At 34.4% G+C, this 23705-nt stretch overlaps 1 protein-coding gene across 9 annotated transcripts in view; it reads left to right on the top strand.

Moving 5' to 3' along the window:
- EVI5 (ecotropic viral integration site 5) overlaps positions 1 to 23705 on the top strand; it is a 233937-nt gene that overhangs the window by 90764 nt on the left and 119468 nt on the right. For 5 of the 9 annotated variants that reach the window (XM_058538530.1, XM_058538522.1, XM_058538521.1 and 2 more), the window contains 4 exons: positions 7804 to 7864; positions 16800 to 16853; positions 18699 to 18731; positions 19293 to 19439. In XM_058538530.1, coding sequence (XP_058394513.1) covers positions 7804 to 7864; positions 16800 to 16853; positions 18699 to 18731; positions 19293 to 19439 — 295 coding nt within the window. The remainder of the gene's footprint in view (positions 1 to 7803; positions 7865 to 16799; positions 16854 to 18698; positions 18732 to 19292; positions 19440 to 23705) is intronic. The other 4 variants (XM_058538528.1, XM_058538526.1, XM_058538529.1 and 1 more) reach the window with 2 other exon arrangements.

The following is a 23705-nucleotide window of genomic DNA, read 5'->3' as shown; positions in this document are numbered from 1 at the left end:
ACACATGGAGAATTATAAAAGCTATTATTATTGTAATAATGGATTGTAACTCCACTTTTGTTTTCTACTGATTTCTAATACATTAGAAAAAAACAATTATTAGTCTAAAAGCTAATATTATTGTAACTTTTGTTGGTAACTTCAAATCTAATTTTCTATATAGGAGACTCATGGATTTAAAAGCATTATTAGTTTATGTTTTGGAGCACATGACATGTAAAGATGTATTTTTGTGACGTCAGCAACCAAAAGGGGTGGGAAAGGAGCTGTAAGGAGCAGAGTTTTTGTATTCTATTGAAGTTAAGATGGTATAAATTCAAATTAGAGTGTTATAACTTCAGAGTGTTCAATGTAGTCTGCATAGAACCACCATAGAGTAAACATAAAAGGAAATGAGAAAGGAATTTAAACATTTCACTGCTAAAAAATCAACACATAAGAGGACAATAATGTGGGAAATGAGGGCCAAAAAACTGCAAAACATATAGAAAACAAATAGCAAAATGACAGTAGTCCCTCCTTATCAGTAATTACTTTAAATGTAAATGGATTAAACTCTCCAAAAGACACATTGGCAGAATGGAGGAAATTGTAGGATCCAACTATGGGTTGTCTACAAGAGAATTACTTTAGATCCAAAGACACAAATAGATTGAAATAAAAGGATGGTAAAAGATATTCCATGCAAATAGTAACCAAGAAAGAGCAGAAGTAGCTGTACTAATGTGAGACAAAATAGACTTTAAATTTAGAAAGATTACAAGAGACAGATAATATATAATAAAACATTCACTACAACAATAAGATATAACAGTTATAAACACTTATATACCAATGATAGACCATTAAAATATACGAAAAAATATCAGACAGAATTGAAGGGAGAAATAGTTTCACAATAATAGTTGGAGACTTCAATACCCCACTCTCAATAATGGGTAGAACAACCAGACAATATAAGTAAGGAAACAGAGGACTTAAACAGTACAATAACTGCCTCTAATAGACGTATACAGAACACTCTACCCGATAACAACAGCACAAACATTCTTCTCAAGTGCATATGGACATTTTCAGGAGACCATATAGTAGGTCACAAATTAAGTTTCAATTGATTTAAAAAGAGATATCATACAGAGTATCTCTGCCAACTATAAGAAGATGGACTTAGAAATCAATAACAGAAGTAAAACTGGAAACGTCACAATTTTTTGGAAATTAAATAACACACTCTTAAATAACCAGTGGATCAAAGAAGAAATCACAAGGGAAATCAGAAAATACTTAGGGACGGATGAAAACAAAAACACAATATACCAGAACTTCTGCGACACAGGGAAAGCAGTGCTAAGGCAGAAATTTATAGCTATAAATGCTTACATTAAAAAACAAGAAAGATCTCAAAGCCTAATTTACAACTTAAGGAACTAGAAAAAGGAGAACAAACTAAACCCAAAGCTAGTAGAAGGAAGGAAATAAAGATTAGAGTAGAGGTAAATTAAAAAGAGAATAGAAAAACAATAGAGAAAATTAATCAGTCTAAAAGTTGATTCTTTGAAAGGATCAACAAAATTGACCAAACTTTAGCTAGATGGGACTAAGAAAAAAAGAAGACCCAAATTAATAAAATCAGAAATAAAAACAGGGACATTACTACCAATTTTACACAAATAAAAAGAAGCATAAGATAGTACTGTGAATAATTGTACACCAACAAATTGGATAACCTAGTTGAAATGGGCAAATTCCTAGAAACACAAAACCTATCATAACTGAATCTTGAAGAAATAGAGAATCTGCATAGACTTTTAACCAGTAAGGATATTGAATCAGCAGTTATAGGTCTCCCAACAAGAAAAGCCCCAGACCTGCTGGCTTCACTGGTGAATTCTACTCAATATTTAAAGAAGAACTGATATCAATTCTTCTCAAACTTTTCCAAAAAGTGGAAGAGGAGGGAATACTTCCTAACTCATTCTTTGAGGCCAGCATTACCCTAATACCAAAGCCAGATGAAGACACTACAAGAAAAGAAAACTAAAGATCAATATACCTTATAAACATTGATGCAAAAATGCTCAACAGAACACTACCAAACCAAATTCAGCAGCGTATTGTAAGGATTGTATACCACGACCAAATGAGATTTATTCCTGGAATGCAGGGGTAGTTCAACATATGAAAATCAATCAGTGTAATACACTACGTTAACCGCATGAAGATGAAAAAACCCACATGATCAATTCTGCATGATCTCAATTGATGCAGAAAAAGTATTTGACAAAATTCAACATTCTTTCGTGTTAAAAACACTCAATAAACTAGGAGTAGAAGGCAACTACCTCAACATAATAAAACCCATGTGTGAAAACCTCACAGCTGACGTTATACTCAATGGTAAAAGACTGAAAACTTTTCCTCTGAGATCAGGAAAAAGGCAAAGATGCCTGCTTTTGCCACTTGTATTCAACATAGTACTGGAAGTTCTAGCCAGACCAGTTAGGCAAGGAAAAGAAATAAAAGGCAACCAAATTGGAAAGGAAAAAGTAAAATTATCTCTGTTGACAGGCAACATGATCTTATATGTAGAAAAACCTAAAGATTCTACCAAAAAACCTATTAGAGCTTATAAATGAATTCAGCAAAGTAGCAGGATACCAAGTCAACACATAAAAATGAATTGCATTTCTATACACTAACAGTGAACAATCCAAGAAGGATATTCCATTTACAATAGCATCAAGAAGAATAACACAGGTAGCAATTAACTTAACCAAGGAGGTGAAATATTTGTATGATGAAAACTACAAAACATTCCTGAATGAAATTAAAGACATAAATAAATAGAAACATATGTTAATTGACTGGAAGACTTAATATCGTTAAGATATCAGTACTACCCAAAGCAGTCTGTAGTTTCAGTGCAATCCCTATCAAAATCCCGTGACATTTTTGGCAGAAATAGAAAACACCATGCTAAAATTCATACAGAATCCCAAATAGCCAAAACAATCTTGAACAACAAAGCTAAAGTACTCATACTTTGTGATTTGAAGACTTACTACAAAGCTACAGTAATCAAAACATTGTGGTACTGGAATAAAGACAGACATACAGACCAATGGAATAGAATAGAGGACCCAGAAATAAGGCCTCACATATATGGTCAAGTGATTTTTGACAATGGTGCTAAGAACATTCAATGGGGAAAGGGCTGTCTTTTCACAAATGGTGTGCGGAAAACTGGGTATCCACTTGCAAAAGAATGAAGTTGAACACTTACTTAACACCATATGCAAAAATTAAGTCAAAGTGGATCGAAGATTTAAATGTAAGAACTAAAACTATAAAATTCTTAGATGAAAACATAGAGCAAAAGCTTCATGACATTGGATTTGGCAGTGATTTCTGAATATGACACCAAAGACACAGGCAATGCAAGAAAAAATAAGACAAATTGGACTTCATGAAACTTTTTAAATTTTGTGCATCCTAAGACACTCTCAACAGAGTAAAAAGGCAACCCACAGAATAGAAGAAACTATTTTCAAATCATATATCTGGTAAAAGATTAATATTCAGAATAGAGAACTCCTAAAACTCAACAACAAAAAAACAAACAACTGGATTCAAAAATGGGCAAAAGACTTAAACAGACATTTCTCCAAAAATGATAAATAGATGGCCAATAAGCACATAAAAAGATGCTCAACATCACTGATCATTATGGAAATGCAAATCAAAACTACAATGAGGTATCACCCCAGACACATTAGAATAGCTCCTATCACAAAAACAGACAATAACAAGTGTTGGTGAGGATATGGAGAAATAGGAACCATTGTACACCGTTGGTGGGAATGTAACAGTAAGGCTGCTATGTAAAACAATGTTGCAATTCCTAAAAAAATTAAAAATATAGTTACCATATGATCCATCAAGTCCACTTCTGGGTATATACCCCCCCCAAAATGAAGTAGAGTCTTGAAAAGATATTTGTACACCCATGTTCGTAGCAGCATTACTAATATTAGCTAAAGCATGGAAGCAACTAAGTGTCCATTGCTGGATGAATGAATGAGCAAAATGTAGTGTATAAATATAGTGAATACAATACAATTCAGCCTTAAAAAGGAAGGAAATGCTGATGTATGATATAATAGGGATGAACCTCGGGGCCGTTATGCTAAGTGTAATAAGCTAGTCACCATAGGACAAATACTGTATGATTCCACTTATGTGAGATACTTAGTGTTGTCAAGACCATAGAGACAGAACATTAAAATGGTTGTTGCCAGGGTCTGGGGAGAGGGGTGAATGGGATGTTATTATTTCATGGGTAGAGTTTCAGTTTTATAAGATGAAAAGAGTTATGGAAATGATGGTTACACAACGTTATAAATGTATTTAATACTACTAAAACTGTAAATTTAAAAATATTTAAGATGGTAAATTTTATCTTACTTGTATTTTACCCCAATAAAAAAATTTACTATGCACTAATGAGATTATATATATAGTAAATAATAAGTTTCTGTCCTTTGAGAGAGAATTAGATTTTTGAAAGCAGCCTTAAGTTATTTGGGGCCTGATCTTGTTAATATTTGGAGTAGTTAAACATGGTATTAACATTTTTTTTTTGAGAGCAAGATATAAAAATAACTTGTTGGATCCCATTTACAATGACAACAAAAAGAATAAAATACCTAGGAACACATTTAACTGAAGAAGTGAAAGACCTATACACTGAAAACTATGAAAACTTGTTGAAAGAAATTGAAGACACAAAGAAATGGAAAGATATTCCATGCTCTTGGATTGGAAGAAGTAACATAGTTAAAATGTTCATACTTCCTAAAGCAATCTACAGATTCAATGCAATCCCTATCAAAGTTCCAACAACATTTTTCACAGAAATAAAACAAAGAATCCTAAAATGTATAAGGAACAAGAAAAGACCCCAAATAGCCAAAGGAATCCTGAGAAAAAAGAACAAAACTAGAGATATCGTACTCCCTAATTTCAAAATATATGACAAAGCTATAGTAATCAAAACAGCATGGCGCTGACACAAAAACAGACACACAGATCAATGGGACAGAAGTAAGAGCCCAGAAATAAACCCACACTCGGTGGACAGCTAATTTTTGGCAGGGAAGCCAAGAGCATACAATGGAGAAAGGAAAGTCTCTTCAATAAATCGTGTTGGGAAAACTGGACAGCCACATGCGAAGGAATGAAAGTAGACCATTATCTTACACCATACACAAAAATTAATTCAAAATGGATTAAAGACTTGAATGTAAGACCTGAAACCATGAAAATTCTAGAGAAAGACATAGGCAGTAAGCTCTTTGACATCCGTCTTAGCAACATATTTTCAAGTACGGTGTCTGACTGGGCAAGGGAAACAATAGAAAAAGTAAACAAATGGGACTACATCAAACTAAAAAGCTTCTGCACTGCAAAGGAAACCATCAACAAAACGAAAAGACAACCTAACAGTTGGGAGAAGATATTTGCAAATCATATATCTGATGAGAGGTCAATATCTAAAATATATAAAGAACTCATACATCTCAACAACAACAAAACTAACAACTCAATTAAAAAATGGGCAAAAGATCTCAACAGACATTTTTCCAAAGAAGATATACAGATGTCCAACAGGCGCGTGAAAAGATCTTCAACATCACTAATTGTTGGGGAGATGCAAATCAAAACTACAGTGAGATATCACCTCACTCCCATCAGAACGGCTATAAAGAAGACAGGAAGTAACAAGTGTTGGAGAAGATGTGGAGAAAAGGAAACTCTCATACACTGCTGATAGGAGTGCAAACTGTTGCAGCCACTATGGAAAACAGTATGGAGATTTCTCAAAAAATTAAGAATTACCATACAATCTAGCTGTTCCACTGCTGGGTATTTATCCGAAGAACATGAAAACATGAGTGCGTAAAGATACATGCACCCCTATGTTGATTGCAGCATTATTCACAATAGCCAAGACTTGGAAGCAACCTAGTTGCCTGTCAAGGGACGAAAGGATAGAGAAGATGTGGTATATGTACACAATGGAATACTACTCAGCCATAAGAAGGATGAAATTTTGCCATTTGCGACAACATGGATGGACCTTGAAGGTATTATACTAAATAAGTCTGAGGGAGAAAGTCAAATATCATATGATCTCACTCATAAATAGAAGATTAAAAACAGCAACAAACAAACACATAGAGACAGAGATTGGATTGGTGGTTACCAGGGGGGAAGGGAGGAGGGTGAAGGGCAAAAGGGGTGATTAGGCACATGTGTATGGTAATGGATTGTAATTAGTCTTGGGTGGTGAACCTGATGTAATCTACACAGAAATCGAAATATAATGATGTACACCTAAAATTTATATAATGTTATAAATCACTGTTACCTCAATTAAAAAAACAAACAAAAAAAACTTGTTGGGACTAATACTGTATAGCCTATAGATTTTTTTAAAGATAATTTTACACTAGTAGTAGAGTTGCAAAAATAGTACATTGTCATTTCTTACTCCTCTGCAGTCGATGACAGTTCTTCAGTCTTGTCTTTCATGATCGTGACACTTCTGAAGCAAGCTGGTCAGTTATTTTGTAGAATATGCTTCAGTTTGGGTTTGTTTGATGATTTCTCTTGATTAGATTGAGGATATGCATTAGTGGAAAGGATACTGCGGATTTGAGGTGCCCTTCTCAGAACATCTTTTTATCTTTTTTTTTTTTTTTTTTAACAGTTTTATTTATTTTTTTGCAAGGAAGATCAGCCCTGAGCTAACATCCATGCTAATCTTCCTCTTTTTGGTGAGGAAGACTGGCTCTGAGCTAACATCTGTTGCCAGTCCTCCTCTTTTTTTTTTTCCCCCCCCAAAGCCCCAGTAGATAGTTGTATGTCATAGTTGCACAGCCTTCTAGTTGCTGGATGTGAGACGCAGCCTCAGCATGGCCAGAGAAGCAGTGCGTCGGTGGGCGCCCGGGATCCGAACCCCGGGCCGCCAGTAGCGGAGCACACGCACTTAACCGCTAAGCCACGATGCCGGCCCTCAGAACATCTTAACAAAAGGGGGTGCACGATGTCAACATGTGTTACTGGTGATGTTAACCTTGATCATTTGGCTCAGATGCTGTCTGCTAAGATTTTGTACTATAAATTTACTATTTTTCCCTTTGTAATTACTAAATATTTGGGGAGAGGTACTTCGACACTATACTTAAACTTTTATCCACTAATTTTAGCATCTGTTGATTTTTCTTGTCTTCGGCAGTTGTTATTGTGGAGTTCTAATGGTGATTTTTATATTCACCTCATTCCTTCTACGTTTATTCATTGAAATTCTTTTGTTAGGAATAGTTATCCCTTTTCCCCTCATTATAAATTTCTCAGTCAATTTTAGAACAAGTGTTTTTTGGTTAAGATCCAGTTGAACTTTATAGATGTATTTTAATTTGAAGGGGAAGGATGGATAGTTTTTTTGTATATTTAGGGCTGAATAGAATCTGTAAACTCAGTTCTCTGTTTGGTGCCTTATATATTTCGCTTTCTAAAGTTTGCTTTTGTATGGTTCTTATTTTTGTTATTTGTGAAGTAAATTTTTTAATAAGAATCCATGTACCTATTCAGGTGATTTTTCTCTTGTCAAGTATCTCAAGTTATACGTTGGGAGAACTTAACGCAATTATATTTTGTGTTAATATATAGTTTTAAATTTTGTCATTTAATAACTACTTTGGAATGAAAACTTATCTTTAACTTTTTCCCCCCTCTTAGGCTTGAAAAGGAATACACTACAATAAAAACTAAGGAAATGGAAGAGCAAGTTGAAATTAAAGTAAGCATCTCGGGACTTTCAAAAGTGCTGGACGTAAATGGATTGGAGTCAGTTATTTGGCAATAGATGTTAGGTTACGTTGGTATATTTGTTACCTATCTGTAGTAAATTTAGCAATGATGTTTGTCTTTATTGATTGATAAATTTATTTACCATCCAACTATCTTATGGTTAAAAATAGACGTTTCAAAAACCAGAATAATGTGACTGAAGTGGTTTTCATTCTAATGTGGAGGAGAGCAGCTCTTCCCTTTTTCTAGATTTGTTGCTGGATCATCAGGAGAAAATACTTGTATGGGGAAGGTAATTATCATTCCATTTAAGCATATTTTTAAAAGTTACAGAGAAGTTAATATATAGCATGCTGAGACTAACAGCAGTACAGTTTAAGGTAGACCAAATGGAGCAAATTGTTGCACTGGAACTAAGTATGGCTGCCTTAGAGCTGCAGGAGGCTTTGACTGATTCAATTTTCTCATCATGAAACAAAGGTTGTACTTTTGAACTATATTTTCCAGAGAAACAGGTAGATTTCCAATTTGAAGGACATATTAAATTCCTATATGTACCTTAAAATTCTTATTTGTACCCCCTATAAGGCCAGAAATTCTCAAGTTGAGGATCTTTGACGTTATTTGAGCTGGGAGTTAAGGAATGTTGTACTGGCTTTTATGCTGATATTTCAGGATGGGGATGATAATGAGTAGGACCGTGAATTAGTGAAAGAAGTCAGTAGCTGGCTGATCCAATTTCTTATCTCTTTATTCCTCTTTGCCTCCTACAAAAAGAAAGAAAAATAAAACAATTTTTTTCTCTATTTTTTTTATTGATGTCATAATAGTTTTTAACATTGTGAGATTCCAGTTGTGCATTATTTGTCAGTCACCATATAAATGCGCCCCTTCACTCCTTGTGCCCACCCCCCAACTTCCTTCCCCCTGGTAACCACCAAGCTGTTCTCTCTGTCCGTGTGTTAGTTTATATTCCACATATGAGAGAGGTTATACAGTGTTTGTCTTTCTCTGTCTGGCTTAAAAAATAAAACAATTTTTATTGTGACTCCATATATTTTTTTTTGACTATGTTTGGGTGTGTCTGATTTTTGACTTAGACCTGGCAAGACATTAGATGACCACCTTATTCACAACTAATTAACCATGTGTTAATTCAGCCTTGCTATAAAAACCACTACATCACTTACACCCCGCAGGTCCTTTTATAAGAGAATGAGTTCTGTTAAACTAGTACTCTTTCTTGCCATGGTCCGCCTCAGAAGCCTCTTGGGAGACAGTCTCTCCTATTTTTCTCTGTGCCCTCTCTCTTGTCAACTTTGTCTCCCTTTTCTAGATGTTTTATTTCCATTTCTGTCACCTATTTCCTATCAATTGGAAATAGATACTTGTACATTTTTAAGAGAGAGAGAGAAAGAAAAGATCCCTGTGGATGTTTTTCCCTCCTTGTTTTTTTTCTGTCACCCAACCACTGCTCTACCATTTGCTTTCCTTTTAGGTACCATGAGTAAGGGTAATATAAAATCATACCCTCCACCTCAACCTACTGAAAGTAAAAAGTACGTCATCCTGAGGAGTGGGGAGAGAGTATGGGTTATCGAATACCAGCAATATTTGGAACTGCAGATCAAGAATCTGAGGATGGGAAAGCCATCCTGTTCATTTCACCATGCTGTGTTATTGAAAAAAAAAAATCACAGTTCTATGAACAATCCTTGCTCTTGAAGAAGTTTCTTCTAAAATTGTTACATGAATGTAGGCATACCAAAAGGCCTTTTCAAAAAGATCTTTTGCAAACTTTGTCTTGTATTTGTAGTTTTTTTCAAAAATTTTTTTTTGGGGGGAGTTATAGTTTACGTACCTCACAAAATACTTCTGCATACCAGCTGCATGTGGCTTAGGCAAGAACAGATGGCATAAAGTTGTTTATGGAGAAGAATCTAGAAAAAAAGTTTAAAAAGTTAGTGGAATATATCAGGTAAATAAAGTATGCTGATCTCAAAGGTAGTCTGTTCTTTTTTGTGAAATCTTGTTTCCACGTAGTTCTTTCTTACTCTTGTACCACTTTCTTCTCTTTCTTCACTCCTCCCACCCTCAAAAGACAAAGTCAAAACAATTTTTGTGACTGCACTTTTGTTTTACTTTATGTTTGGGTATGTCTGATTCTTGACTTGGAACTGGTAGCTCATCTCAGTCGTGATCAGATGACCACCTTATTTACAATAAATAATTTCTCTAAAATGAGAAATGCCAATTCCTTACTCACGCTCTCTTCCCTGTCCCCGAGGTCCCTTTTACGAGGGAATGAATTCTGTTAAACTAGTACTTTCTTGCCTTTGTCCTCCTCAAAAGCCTTCAGAGGGATAGTCTTGTACCTTTCTTTACACCAGCAAATAGTGTGGTCATCAAATTATTTGATGTTTTGATATGGAATTAAAAAATCAGCCTTTGATGTTGTGCATTGTGTTTAAGGTTTCCATTCTTTTTACTTTAATCAAAATTCCAAGACCTTTGGTTGGTGACCTTTTATTCTAAGATTTACATCTGTCAGTGAGTTCCATGATCAAGACGTGACTTTTAAGTATTTTCCACCCCTTCTCGGAAAGTGTTATAGGAAGATTTTAATAATAATGCTTTCATATAGAGAATCTTATATTTTACTGTGTGAAATTTTTGTTAATAGAAACGTCTTTATCAGTATCTTCTTCCAATCTATTGATGTTCCACCTGAGGGGGAGGAGGTAAGAAATATTAAAATTCTGGCTTATATTAGGGTAGCCCACAAATCTTTAAAAAAGAAAAACCTTTATCCTCTGCTCTAAGACAGACATGTGAACTGATAATCTAATACTCAAATTTATGCTTTGGGACATAGAGACCTAAAGCTCTGCAAATGGAAGGTGTTAGAAATTCTCACTGGTTTTTAGTTAGAAATTAAATATTTTTTATTTCAAAAGTTATGAAATATTCCAGATATGCTGAAAAACAGAGAATAATATAAAAACACTTGTGTATCCACTGTGTGGCATAAAAAAAGAAATCATGACAAATATTATCTAAATCATCCAGTAATTATATTTAACAATCAATTTGAGGTATTAGTATTGACACATTTATTCAACACTTAATATATGAAGGGCCATCTAAGTGCATCATCTCTTTTTATTCTTACAATAGTAGTATGAAAGAGTTCTCATCCTCCTCTTTCCATGAAGAAACTAACCTCCAGAGAACTCAAATAATATGCTAGTGGTCACATTGCTAGAAAAGTGAAAGTCAGGGATTGAACTCTGATTTGTGTTATTCTAAGGCCTATATGTGTTCTTCAGTGTATACACTGTGCTGCTTTCCAAGAGAAAATTTAACATATTGGTAATGTAAGAAGGATTTGGATGCCCATTTTACTGTGGCATTACAAACTTTTCGTTAAAAAACTAATGGCTGCATGGTAATATCCAATGGTGGTACAACATCATAATTTACTCAATAAGTCATTCATTCATTCATGTAGTGGTACCTACTACATGCCCAAGCACTGTTCTAGGCACTTGAGGTGTGTTTATGAAACAAACCAACTCTTGCCCTCATGGAGTTGGCATTCTAGTATAGAAATCAGACAAACAGAAAAGTAAAGTATACAGTATTTCAGATGATGATAAGTGTTAAACAGGAGAACAAAATACCTTAGGGAAGGGAAAATAAAATGTTAGTGTTTGAATTGAAAAATTTGAGAAGTTCATCAGGTTACATTTGAATAAAGCCCTGAAGGAAGTGAGGGAGCTAGATATTATAGGAATCTAGTCATGAGTGTGCCTGGTGAGGAATAGTAAGGAGGCCGTGGTGGATGGGAAACATGAATGATGAGGAAAGTGACAGGAGGTAAGATGTTGCACATTGCAGATAATGTAGGGTGTTGCTGACTATGTGAAGACTTTGACTTTTACTCTGGTAAGCGATTGGAGTTTTCGGTAGAGGAGGACAAGATCTGACTTAAGTTTTCACTGGATCCTTCTGGCTCTTGTGTTGAGAGTAGATTGCAGGGGGCAAGAACAGAAGCAGGGAGGCTGATGAAGTAATTCAGGCAAGAGGTGATGGTGGCTAGGACTGAGGTGGTAAGAAGTGATTAGATTCTGATAGATTTTAAAGGTAAAGCTAACATATTGAATGTGGAGGTGAGAGAGGGACAAGAATCAAGCATTTTGGCCTGAGCAGTTGGAAAAATGATGTTCCCATTACCCGAGATGGGGAAGACTACTGGAGGATCTGGTTTGGGGAGGAATACCAGGAGCCCAGTTTTGCATATTTTAAGTATGAGATGCCTAGGAGATGTTCAAGTAGCTTGAATATTTGTTGTTGGAGTTAAGAGAGGACAGCTCAAAATATAAACTTGGCAGTTATTGCCACAACAATGATGAAGAGCCTTGAGAGTGATGAGATTACCTGAGGAATGAGTGTAGATGAAATAAAGAAGAGAGTTCAAGAATTGAGCGTGAGAGTAAGCCAACATTTAAAGGTTAGGAAGACTAGGGCAAAGCAGCAAAGCAGGAGAATACCAGGGAGGTATGATGTCCTAGAAGCCAAGAGAAAAGAGTGTTTCAGAAGGAGAGAAGAACTTACTGTGTCGGATGCTGAAGAAAGTTCTTGTGAGATGAGGATGGAGAAATAATCATTGGGTTTATCAGCATGGAGATAAACCAGAAAAGAGCAGAGAAGTGGTGGGAACTAAAAGTTGGCTAGAATGGAACTAGAAAAAATTAGAGATGGAGGTGTAGATATCTTTCAGGGAATTTGCTATATAGAAGAGAGAAATGGGACAGTAGCTCGAGAGGGTACTGATGGTGTTTGTTTTTCTTTTTTTTTTTTTTTAAGATGGGAGAAATAAGCACATGTTTTTATGGTGATAATTAAGTAGGAAAAATTGATGATGAAGGAATGACAGGGGATAATTGCTGAAGTCAGGAGGGTATGGGATTTAGTGCATAGGTAGGAGACTTAACTTGGGCTATTAGCATAGATAGATAATCCCCAATACCAAGAGAGAAAGTAAAATACGTGGGCAAAAATGGAGGTAAGAGGTAGACTGCGGTTGTAGGAGCTTGTGAAGTTCTCTTCTGATTGCTTCAATTTTTTCAGTGAAGTCGTAAGCAAGATTATCATCTGACTGGGGCGGAGGGTTGCTAGTTTGAAGAAAGAGGACTAAGTATGAAATAGTGATCTAAGAGAATGGGAGAAGGAATGAACTAAGGAAATATGTTATTATTTCTAGGACATATTAAGAGTCCAACTGACTTTAGTGATTGTTAATTTGAATATCATAGGTTTATTTTTCTTTGGTCATATTACCAGCATAGGTGCAGATACAGAGCTGTCAGTGTGTTGACCCAGAGTAGTGGTTTCACCAGGCAAGTATGCTGACTACTAAGGGAGAGGGGAGGAGCAGGGGATGAATGCAAGGGAAAGTCTATAATGATTGGAAATTAAACTTTGTAAAGAGGGAAGAGAGAACATCAGGGAGTGGAAGACAATGAAAAGCTGAGAGACTCGCTGGCTTGTCCCTATAAAAAGGAGGATTCTTGAGCTTGGGTTATGTCATAAAATAAATAATCTGGAAAGAACAGGAGATGATGGTTGAAGAGTGGGTTGTTTGAAACTGAGATTCCCTATTGTGATAAAGACTTGATATATACTAAGTAAATTTCCTAAAGACTATTTCCAGAGTGTATTCTTAGCAGTGAGTTTCCATTTCAGTAATAATTTGCCAACATTACCTTAGGTATTTCATTCTTGCTCTCACTCTCAATCTGATAGGTCAAAAAATTCTAGTTTGTGTTTTTTTTGTGTGTGTACATATCTTTTTTTTTTTTAATAATTTTATTTATTTATTTTTTCCCCCAAAGCCCCAGCAGATAGCTGTATGCCATAGTGGCACATCCTTCTAGTTGCTGTATGTGGGTCTGGGCCTCAGCATGGCCAGAGAAGCGGTACGTTGGTGTGCGACCAGGATCCAAACCCCGGCCGCTAGCAGCGGAGCACGCGCACCCAACCGCTAAGCCACGGGGCGGCCCAAAGCGTGCATATCTATTGGTCTTTGTCTTTGTGGTTTTTCACTTTAAAGTGTAGAAAACATTCCTTTAATTAGTTCAGGAGGTGTGATTAAAAAGAAGGATACTCAGGGCCAGCCCAGTGGCGTAGTGGTTGGGTTCGTGTGCTCTGCTCGGACTGCCCAGATTTCGTGGGTTCAAATCCTGGGTGGGGACTTATGCACTGCTCATCAAGCCAGGCTGTGGCCGTGTCCCACATGCAAAGTGGAGGAAGATTGGCACAGATGTTGGCTAAGAGCCAGTCTTCCTCAGCAAAAAGAGGAAGATTGGCCACAAATGTTAGCTCAGGGCCAATCTTCCTCACTGAAATAAAAAAAAGATACTGAAAAATTAGTGAGAAATCAGTCAAGTGTTAGATTTTAGTCATTAACTTTCCTATATGTCAGCAATAAACATTTCAAAAATATATTAGAAAAAGAAATTCCATTTAAAATAAAAATAAAAGCATATCTAGAAATAACCTACATGAAAAATGGGAAAGAACCCAAGAAATAAACACTGAAAAACTTTGCATACAGGCATTTTAAAAAGATCAATAAAAGGAGAGACAAAAATAATGCCATGTTGTATAAAGATATAAATTTCTCCACAAAATACACATTAACAAATCCAGTCAAATTTAATTTCTTGAGATATTTCAGAACAATAAAAAAATCTAAGGAATTGTAAAAAATAGATGAAAGTAATAAAATAATATTCATGCCTAACTTCAAAAATATTATGAGCAATGCTTATCACTGACCAAGTGTTTGGTATATATTAGGCACTGTGCTATGTCATTTAATTCTTCCAATGTCATTGTAGGTTTTATTACTCTAATTTTCTAGATGAGGAAATGGAGATTCTAAGACCTTGAATGACATGCACAGGTGTTAATTGTAGAGTGAGGATTTGAACCTAAACCTGCCTAACTTCAAAACCCAGTCTCTTAACTAATTTGGTATACTAGTAATTAAGGTTTGAGGAGGATAAACAAAACAGTATAACAATGAGGGAAATTAGCTCTACCAGATAGTAAAAGGGATTACAAAGCTATAATTACCAAAATACTAAGAAACTAGTCGGAAAAAGATACACTTGAAACTTAATAAGTAACCCTGAAATAGTCTTTACTGATTGATAAAGTCTATTATATTTATTAATTCATGGTAAAGTGGATATCACACAAATGAGGAATTGATGGTTTATTTTAAAAGTGATATTAAGACATTTGGGTAGATGTTTGGAGAAAAATCAATTTAGATTTGTATTTATAGCAAAATTTCAGAAGCTTTAAAGGGGATAGAGAAGGAAATCCAGGTGAATGTTTTTAGTTCTAAATTTTATTATTTTAACATTATTTCTGTTGTAACATTAACTTTATTCACTCAATTGTCTTGTTAATCTTAACTTTCTAAATCTTTTAGGTTAAACAAAGTGTTATTTTTTTTTTTGATTAAATATGTTGAGAGCATTTTGAGAATCACATTTTTTCTTTGGTTTTCCAGACTATAAAGGATTTAATAATTACTTTTTTGTGTAGACCACCTACTCATATTACATTACACATAATATGAGGAGCCAAGAAATGAGAAACATTTTCTTCTCCTCAAGCTATTTTGCAGTCTGAGATCACACATAAAATAATACCCATTTCAAATCATTTAAATATGTTCTGAATAGAACAAGAAAATCTAATGTGCAAAGTATCTTTGTAATAACTCTAAGATTGGTTTGTTCTAATTTGTAGTCAACTTATTAAGATACCATAATTCATAGAGTCTTTTATTTCCTTGGTCTGAGGTTTTATATGTTATAGAAACTATATTTTAGTCTTTACTGGCAAAATGACAGATTGAGTCAATAGAAGAGTTGTCTGAGGAAGACTTTTTTAGCTGGAATTTAGAGAAAGGCAGGATTGAAAGAAGGCTGGATTGAGCTCTGGAGCAAATTGGTACAAAAAGGTAAGAGGGGAGTTGAAATTAGAGTGATGGCAAACGAAGGGATAACATTTAGGGGATTCTAAAATGAAAGGATAATTTATCTATGGGATTAATATGAATTATGTTGGTGGACTATGCAAAAAGATGATTTTTTTTTTTAATGTAGAGTGTTTTCGATTTAATGGCAGTAATTTGAGAGGGTTTTGGGAATCAGGCATTGAACAATTAGGTGATGACTTTTTTTTTAATCTAGTTTTACTTTTTGAACTATGAGTAAATGCTAGTAATTGGAGCTTTTAATATTCTCGCGTTTAAAACAGTTCATGATACACAATTCATTCGATGAAAACAACTCATTCTTTATATTTTCAGAATGTAAGGAATTTTGCAACTTGGCGTATATGTTGCATTAGAAATGGAGGCTGGTTTAGTTCTAAACTGACAATTTAATATTTATCCTATGAGCATGCATTTTTTTAATATTTCTTATTTGTTTATTTGATAGACATTTGAATACTATTTATGTGGATAGGCTTTGTAGGAGATAAATGAGTTAGAATCTTTTCTATCGAATGGGGATGTGAAGACATAAGAAAATATTGATTATAAGTCATTATGATAGGTACAGAAAAGAAAGGGGTTATTTCTGTATGTACTGTACTTATATTTAAAATTCAAGCACAGCTGGAATGATGTGTGGTCATTTCCTTTGCCATGTATTTCTTACTCTGAGACTTTAAGAATTTGACAGATGATAATATAACCAATCCTTAGACTCTTTTCTTATTTAGAAAAGGTGGTACATTTTAAGGACTATGATTTAGGTATTGTTTTTCCTCTCAGGAATGCTTGCAAACAAACCTTTTTTTTTGTTTGTATGTTTCTTTTTTTTGTTTTGCAGAGGTTACGCACAGAAAATAGACTTTTAAAACAGCGCATTGAAACATTAGAAAAAGTAAGTAAATGACTACTTATGCAGGCTTCTGTTGAGTGCACAGTATTTTTTTCTGTCCATTTTAAATAAAGGCTCAAGAAGTCTAGTACATGTCTCCAAAGTTGTGGTATTGACTACTTTGATTGCCTAGCTTACTGCTTAATAACTTGTCATTAATAAAAATTGATTACTACTAGTCCTTGAGCTTTAAGGTTAAAGTTTTAACTAAGGTTATTATTAAAGTAACATATTGATTTAATTTATTTTCTTTACATATAATCTCTAAAAAGTACCTTCTTTAGAGGTAACCTAATTGAGAATCAATTCTGTATACTATTTTAAAGGTGAGTTTCAAGTGTTGCCCTGACTTTCTAGCCACGTGTTAAGTGTGGCAGTGATTCCATTAAGGCCTAGGATTGCTTTAAGTTTGGTCAAAATGATTGACTAATTTCTTTTGTAGAAATTCACCATGATATTGATTTTCAGCACAGGGGAATTTTGCTTAAAATTTGGTTCTTAGAATTATTTTCATACCACTTGTTACCTCTTCCTCTCTGTTTCATATGAAATAACTGGGCAAATGTGGAAAATCTGTATTCTTTTCATATTGTGCTTTTGATGTAATGTCTTTTGTAGTCTTGTTTGTAATACTTTAAGAATTTACTGAGAAATAAAGGTATAGTGTAAAAGTGTTGGTTTATTATAAGAAAAACGTCTAAATTCACAACCTCTTTTGGTGTTTTTGTTGTTGTTTTTTTAACCAAAGTTGAGAATAAGTAGGTGTAAAAATACTCCTCATGATATTGCCAACTATCTTAAAATCTTCCCTGAAAATCTATAGATCGATATTCAAGAATGAAATAAATGAAAATATGGATAGTTTGCATATTTATCTTTTGTTTGAAAGTATTGATGGTTTCATATTAAATAGCACTGCACAAGAACAGGATGTTTATTACAAATTGCAGGCAAATTATATTAAGTCAAAAACAGTTTTCCTATGTTTCCTTCATCTTATTTAGAGTTGCTTTGAGGATAATTCTTGGTGACTCTGCAAAAAGATTGAGCTTAATTATTTTTAAGTTGTTTCAATTATATACTTTTTTTTTCACTAAATACTCAGTTTACAGTAAAATATACATCTTCTTGGGTGGTCTTTTATCTTTAGAGTGAGACATTTTCACAGAGAAAGCATTTTTATTTCTTTGAACCTTCAGAGTGATAAAGGTGCTGTAGGAAAGTATTAAGTTTGGATTTTGCTTCTAGAAAACTAAGTACCTTTTATTGGTTTAGATGGCCTAGGTGTGCTCTTTGGCACTTGGAATTCTATAAATACTTATGTATCAATTAAATTCTGTAACCAAAGAGTTCACTTACTCAGTTATTTCTAGAGTTTATTACATTGAGCTCATTTATTTCATTTGTCATTTTTTTCTTGCTTTGCTTCTTTGGAAATTGGGGTTGCACAAATTGCTGTCACACTTTATAAGTGGATTTGCTTACTCAAATTCCTTCTCCCTTTCATATAAGTGGTTTGACAATATGGCTGACTCTAAAAATAAAGATTTAAAAGTATACTTTAAAAAGAAGATATTTACTTGTCTCAAATGATGAAAAAGCTCTTGGAATTTTTGTTTGGCCTCTTCTAGAAGCATATGATTTTCTGCAGTCTATCCTTATTTTGATATATTTTTCTTAAGATTAAAGAATAAAAACACATTCAGTAAAAAATAGTTTTAAAATCTATTTTAATTACAATGAAAAGTAGGTGGAATTTGGGTATGCTTTGTTTCTTCTTATTCCTGATTTTGTCACTTTATTTTATTTCTTTCTCTTATATTTCTGTCTGAATTTTTCCTTTTGTAGGAAAGTGCTTCCTTGGCAGATAGATTGATACAGGTATAGTTTTTTTTTTCAGCATTTTCTCTAACCTTACTTCTAAGGAAAGTCCTAAACCTAGAAATTCATATTTTAATGCATGCAATTTTACATGCATTTTCCTAGAAATAATTTTTTTGGGCGATATATATGGGTGTAGACTTAATTTTTGATAACAGTGTGTTATCTTGGTTTATTAAAATAAACATCTTCTGCACGTTTTCAAGCTAACCTTACTTTAGAGTATTTATTTCAAAATGACAATCAGTGGATTCTGCAAAATTAACCACTATCCATTGAAATTTTAGTCCTGCATGTACAACTTAATAATATTGCATGAATTGAATTTTTATTGACTGAAAGAAGAATTGTTCTTAAGATTGTCAGATGAATTTTTTCATTTAGTTTCCCAAAATTTGCTGGAACAATAATGAGCTTCTGGCTAATAATTACTTAGGCTGTTCTGTTCTCTGAGGTAATTTTTTTTTTTAACATGTCAAAGTAAATAACTAAACCTCACAAAGGCAGTCTTTCTTGAATCTATCCTAAATTGCTTTACACACACAAAAATTATGTCCTAAGGGACAAGTGACAAGAGCCCAGGAGGCTGAGGAAAACTACCTCATAAAACGGGAGTTGGCCACCATCAAACAGCAGAGTGATGAGGCCAGTGCTAAACTGGAGCGAGCTGAAAATACCATCAGGAAGCTCCAGCACCAGCAACAATGGGTAAGGAGTCTGGTAGTGCTTTTTCTCACGTTTCTTGTCCCCTTCCCTTTAAACCTTTTTTTTTTTTAGCACAACTTCTGTGCTCTTATTTTTAAATAATTTTATTTTTAACTTTAATTGAATTCTTAAATTAATCAATTTTATGTTCTGTAATACTTAGAGGTCTTATTGTGGCCTAAAGACTCCTCATTCTAATATTTTTTTTCTGTCTACACAGTTTTGTTAGAAATAGGTAATATTTTCTTTCCTTACATTATGTTCTAAGTCATAGAAAATAAGTGCTGTATGTCAGACCTGCTTTTTAGGTTTTATAAATCTGTTTCATAATAGGTATTTTACCACGGGTAATTTTTAAATCTTAATTTCAGCTAGTTTTTCTTAATTATGCAGATGAAATATTATCCAACATGTAGAGTATATGTAATGATCTCATTTAAAGCTTTGATAATATGGTAATTTATGTCTAATGAAATACTATAGTCTTATTTTTCTACATCAAGACATTAAATTATGGGTTAAGGTATATGCTTATATTTTTTCAAAATGAGAGAAGTCAAAATGAAAAAAAAAAGAACTTTTGAAAATTATGTTAACTAACTTAGGGTATAAACAGCTACTGATTGTGAGGTTATCCTCAGGTATCTTTTGCAACTTAGACATCATTTTCCATTGGCAAATTCAGACTACTGTGGTCTTAATCAAGAAGAGAGATAAAAAGAAGAGCCAACTGTTTGAAAAGATATTATTTCTTGTTTCAGTTTTCTGTTCTCAAGTAGGAGTTTGACTGCCACAGGGTGGGCCAAAAAAAGTTGTGTTAAACCTACAGTTCTATGGGACTGCAAGCCAAATAGCATGACTTCAAAGTTGGACATTACTTTTATTCAGTAAAATTAAGAAACAACATCATCATCTGGGTACAAAAATCAGAAAACTAAAAGCAAAAAAAAAATTGGCAATTGAAAAAACCATAGCATCAATTTTAAAAATTATGTTGTTGGAGAGGTTTAAGAAAAATGGATAGGAGAGTGGTAAAAGAATACTAAAGGGCCGGCCCTGTGGCTTAGCGGTTAAGTGCGCGTGCTGCGCTGCTGGCGGCCTGAGATCGCATCCCGGGCGTGCACCGACACACCGCTTCTCCAGCCATGCTGAGGCTGGGTCCCACATACAGCAACTAGAAGGATGTGCAGCTATGACATACAACACCTACTGGGGCTTTGGGGGAAAAAAATAAATAAATAAAATTATTTAAAAAAAAAAATACTCTTTAAAAAAAAATACTAAAAAGTTAGGAACTCAAATATTTTGTTCTGCCTTTGTATGAAATGTCAATACTATCAAAGCATAACAATAGAAAAACAGAATTGGAGATTCATGTTGAGAATTATGCTGAACTGAGTTATCAGTGCAGTGTGATTTTGTTATAAGGAACGGTAAGTATTACATTTGCATTTATCATAAGCTACAGTCATAATACATTAGAATCATGAATTACTAGAATTTTTTTGCATAGTTTTTCAAATACTGAGACCTCTAGATAGATGTGTATCAAAAATACAGTATGTTAGTTTATAAAGAAAAAATTAAGTGGGCAAGCAAAAGTGGCCAGAATGAACTAAAGCTTTTGAAAATTTTTAAGTGTAACAAAAAGAATCTTAGTGCTCTTTTTCAAGGACAAGATAGACCCACATTGTGGGGCTAAGATATAATAAGGAGAAGCAGATCTCTACTTCAATTTTGTTTCCATTTTTTTTTCTCACTAAGCAGACATTCTCCTTAACTAGCATAAACTGTAAAACAGACATATAAAGCAGTAATGGACAAAATAGGTGAAAATAACAGAGCCTTGGTTAAATTTCCAATTTCAAAGGAAGGTGCATATCCCTAGATATTAAAATGATTTGCAAAATGATCATAGAAATATTATTGTCTTTAAAAGATTTTAGAATATAAGAAATACTAAAGGCTTTGGGGTGGGCAGATATAGTTCTTACATTGTGATAATGGTTAGATATCTGAAAAGAGGTTCACGGACCTTGATGGTGCTTCATTAAAAATTCCTAGAACATCTGGTTTGTGAACAATTAGAAAAATAACTTTTATTTACTAAAAGCCAATTTACTATGTATAAGTCATAACAAACTAACTTTGTTTCTGTAATAAACAAAAACTGTGCCATAAGTGTAGTCTTACAAGTTATTTGGTATGCTCTCTCATGACATCTTTCTGGTCAAGGTAGAGAAATATAGATGGAAGTAGTAAACTTAAGTGGTTTTATAGGTGATTAGTTATATCAAGAAGCTATTTATGTTGAAGAGAAGAGATGTCAGAGGTCTTTGTTGTTTAAACCTGTGCTTCAAGTATTTTAATCTGTTATTTAAATCTTCATATGGAAGGTATGTTTAAGAATTTTATACATGAACTGTTTCAGAAACGTAGCTAGTATGTGGGATGATGAATCAAGATTCCAAAATATTTACACAGTCTGTTCAGAATAAGAAACTAAAATAAAAGATTATTTCACAGAAACAAATATATAGCCTTGCCCTTAAGTTTAAAATTCAAAGATATATCTTAGTGATGCTTTATGTAACAAAGACCTAGAAATTTGAACTGACAGGAAATCAGGAATTAGCCAATAAGGTAATATGCCTGCCTCCCCACCCCCGCAATCCCAAGGACAGTCTTCCTAAAAGTCTAATGATCCAGTTCAATTCTAAGTAGCTTGTAGAAAATTTGTAATGTCATACCTAATTTGAATACCCAAACTCCTGTGAAATGGTGACAGACTATGTTATGGCCTGTAAAGGAAAGACTGTGGAAGCCCTGGATATTTAAACTGCACTAAAGGGCGGGCCGCGCGGCCGCGTGGCTTTGCGGTTAAGTGTGCGCGCTCCGCTGCTGGCGGCCCGGGTTTGGACTCCGGGCGTGCACTAATGCACTGTTTGTCAGGCCATGCTGAGGCCGCATCCCACATACAGCAACTAGAAGGATGTGCAGCTATGACATACAACTATCTACTGGGGCTTTGGGGGGGAGGGGAAGGAGGAGGATTGGTGATAAATGTTAGCTCAGAGCCGGTCTTCCTCACCAAAAAGAGGATTAGCGTGGATGTTAGCTCAGGGCTGATCTTCCTCACACAAAAAAATAAATAAAGAAATAAACTGCACTAAAGAAGTCTTTGATATTACTTCAGAGGGCAGAATGCATTTAAGATCCAAGGATACAAAATCTTATTCATTGGAATTTTGACAGATGGAGTAGTTGCTTTGCAAAGTAGGGAGCATTCTACTGGTAGAAAGTGAACATCTATTGCTAAAGGTTTTGATTACAGTTTTCCAGTGTAACTTCATCAATTCTTCAAAACTCTCAGAATAAGAGTTTCAAATCTGTATTCCAGCCAGAGGTATTGAATTACTAATATAATCATCCATCACCACCACCCTCTACTCCCAATAGCGTCATTTTGTATGCTATAAAGAGCTCTGGACTTCATGTATAGAAGTGAATTCTAGTCCCGTTTTGCTATGTGACCTTGGATGCTCAAGGACTCAGTTTCTTTTTTTCTCTAAAACAATTACATAGGCCTAGACCATCTCACATCTCTCTCTTTGACTTTTTTTTTTTTAATTTTATTCATTTTATTTTTTTCCGCCAAAGCCCCAGTAGATAGTTGTATGTCGTAGCTGCACATCCTTCTAGTTGCTGTATGTGGGCCGCGGCCTCAGCATGGCCGGACAAGCCGTGCGTCGGTGCGCGCCCGGGATCCGAACCCGGGCCGCTGGCAGCGGAGTGTGCGCACTTAACCACTAAGCCACTGGGCCGGCCCTCTCTTTGACTTTTTAAGTGAGTTTTATTGGAGTATAATTTACATGCAATAAAATTCATCAAACTTAACTGTGTGGTTTGATGTGTTTGACAAATGTATATAGTTTTATAAATACTACCACAATCAAAATATAGAGTATTTCCATCACTCCGAAAATTTCCCTCGTATTTCTTTGCAGTTCACCTCTCCACCCCCAGCGACCTGTCTGCTTTCTGTCACTGTAGTTTTCTGCCTTTTCTAGAATTTCATATAAACGGAATTGCAAGATATGAGGCTTTTGTAAGATATGAGGCTTTTGTGTCTGGTTTCTTTCATTTAGTATATTCACTCCCTGTTTTTCTTTTTGGCAATTTTTTTCTTTATTGTAAAATATGTACTACATAAAATTTAGTATTTAAGTGCCCCATTCAGTGGCATTAAGTACATTTATAATGTTGTGC

This window comes from Diceros bicornis, chromosome 4 (genome assembly GCF_020826845.1).
Source record: "Diceros bicornis minor isolate mBicDic1 chromosome 4, mDicBic1.mat.cur, whole genome shotgun sequence".
Classification (NCBI taxonomy): domain Eukaryota; kingdom Metazoa; phylum Chordata; class Mammalia; order Perissodactyla; family Rhinocerotidae; genus Diceros; species Diceros bicornis.
This window is presented reverse-complemented; position numbering and strand designations above follow the sequence as displayed.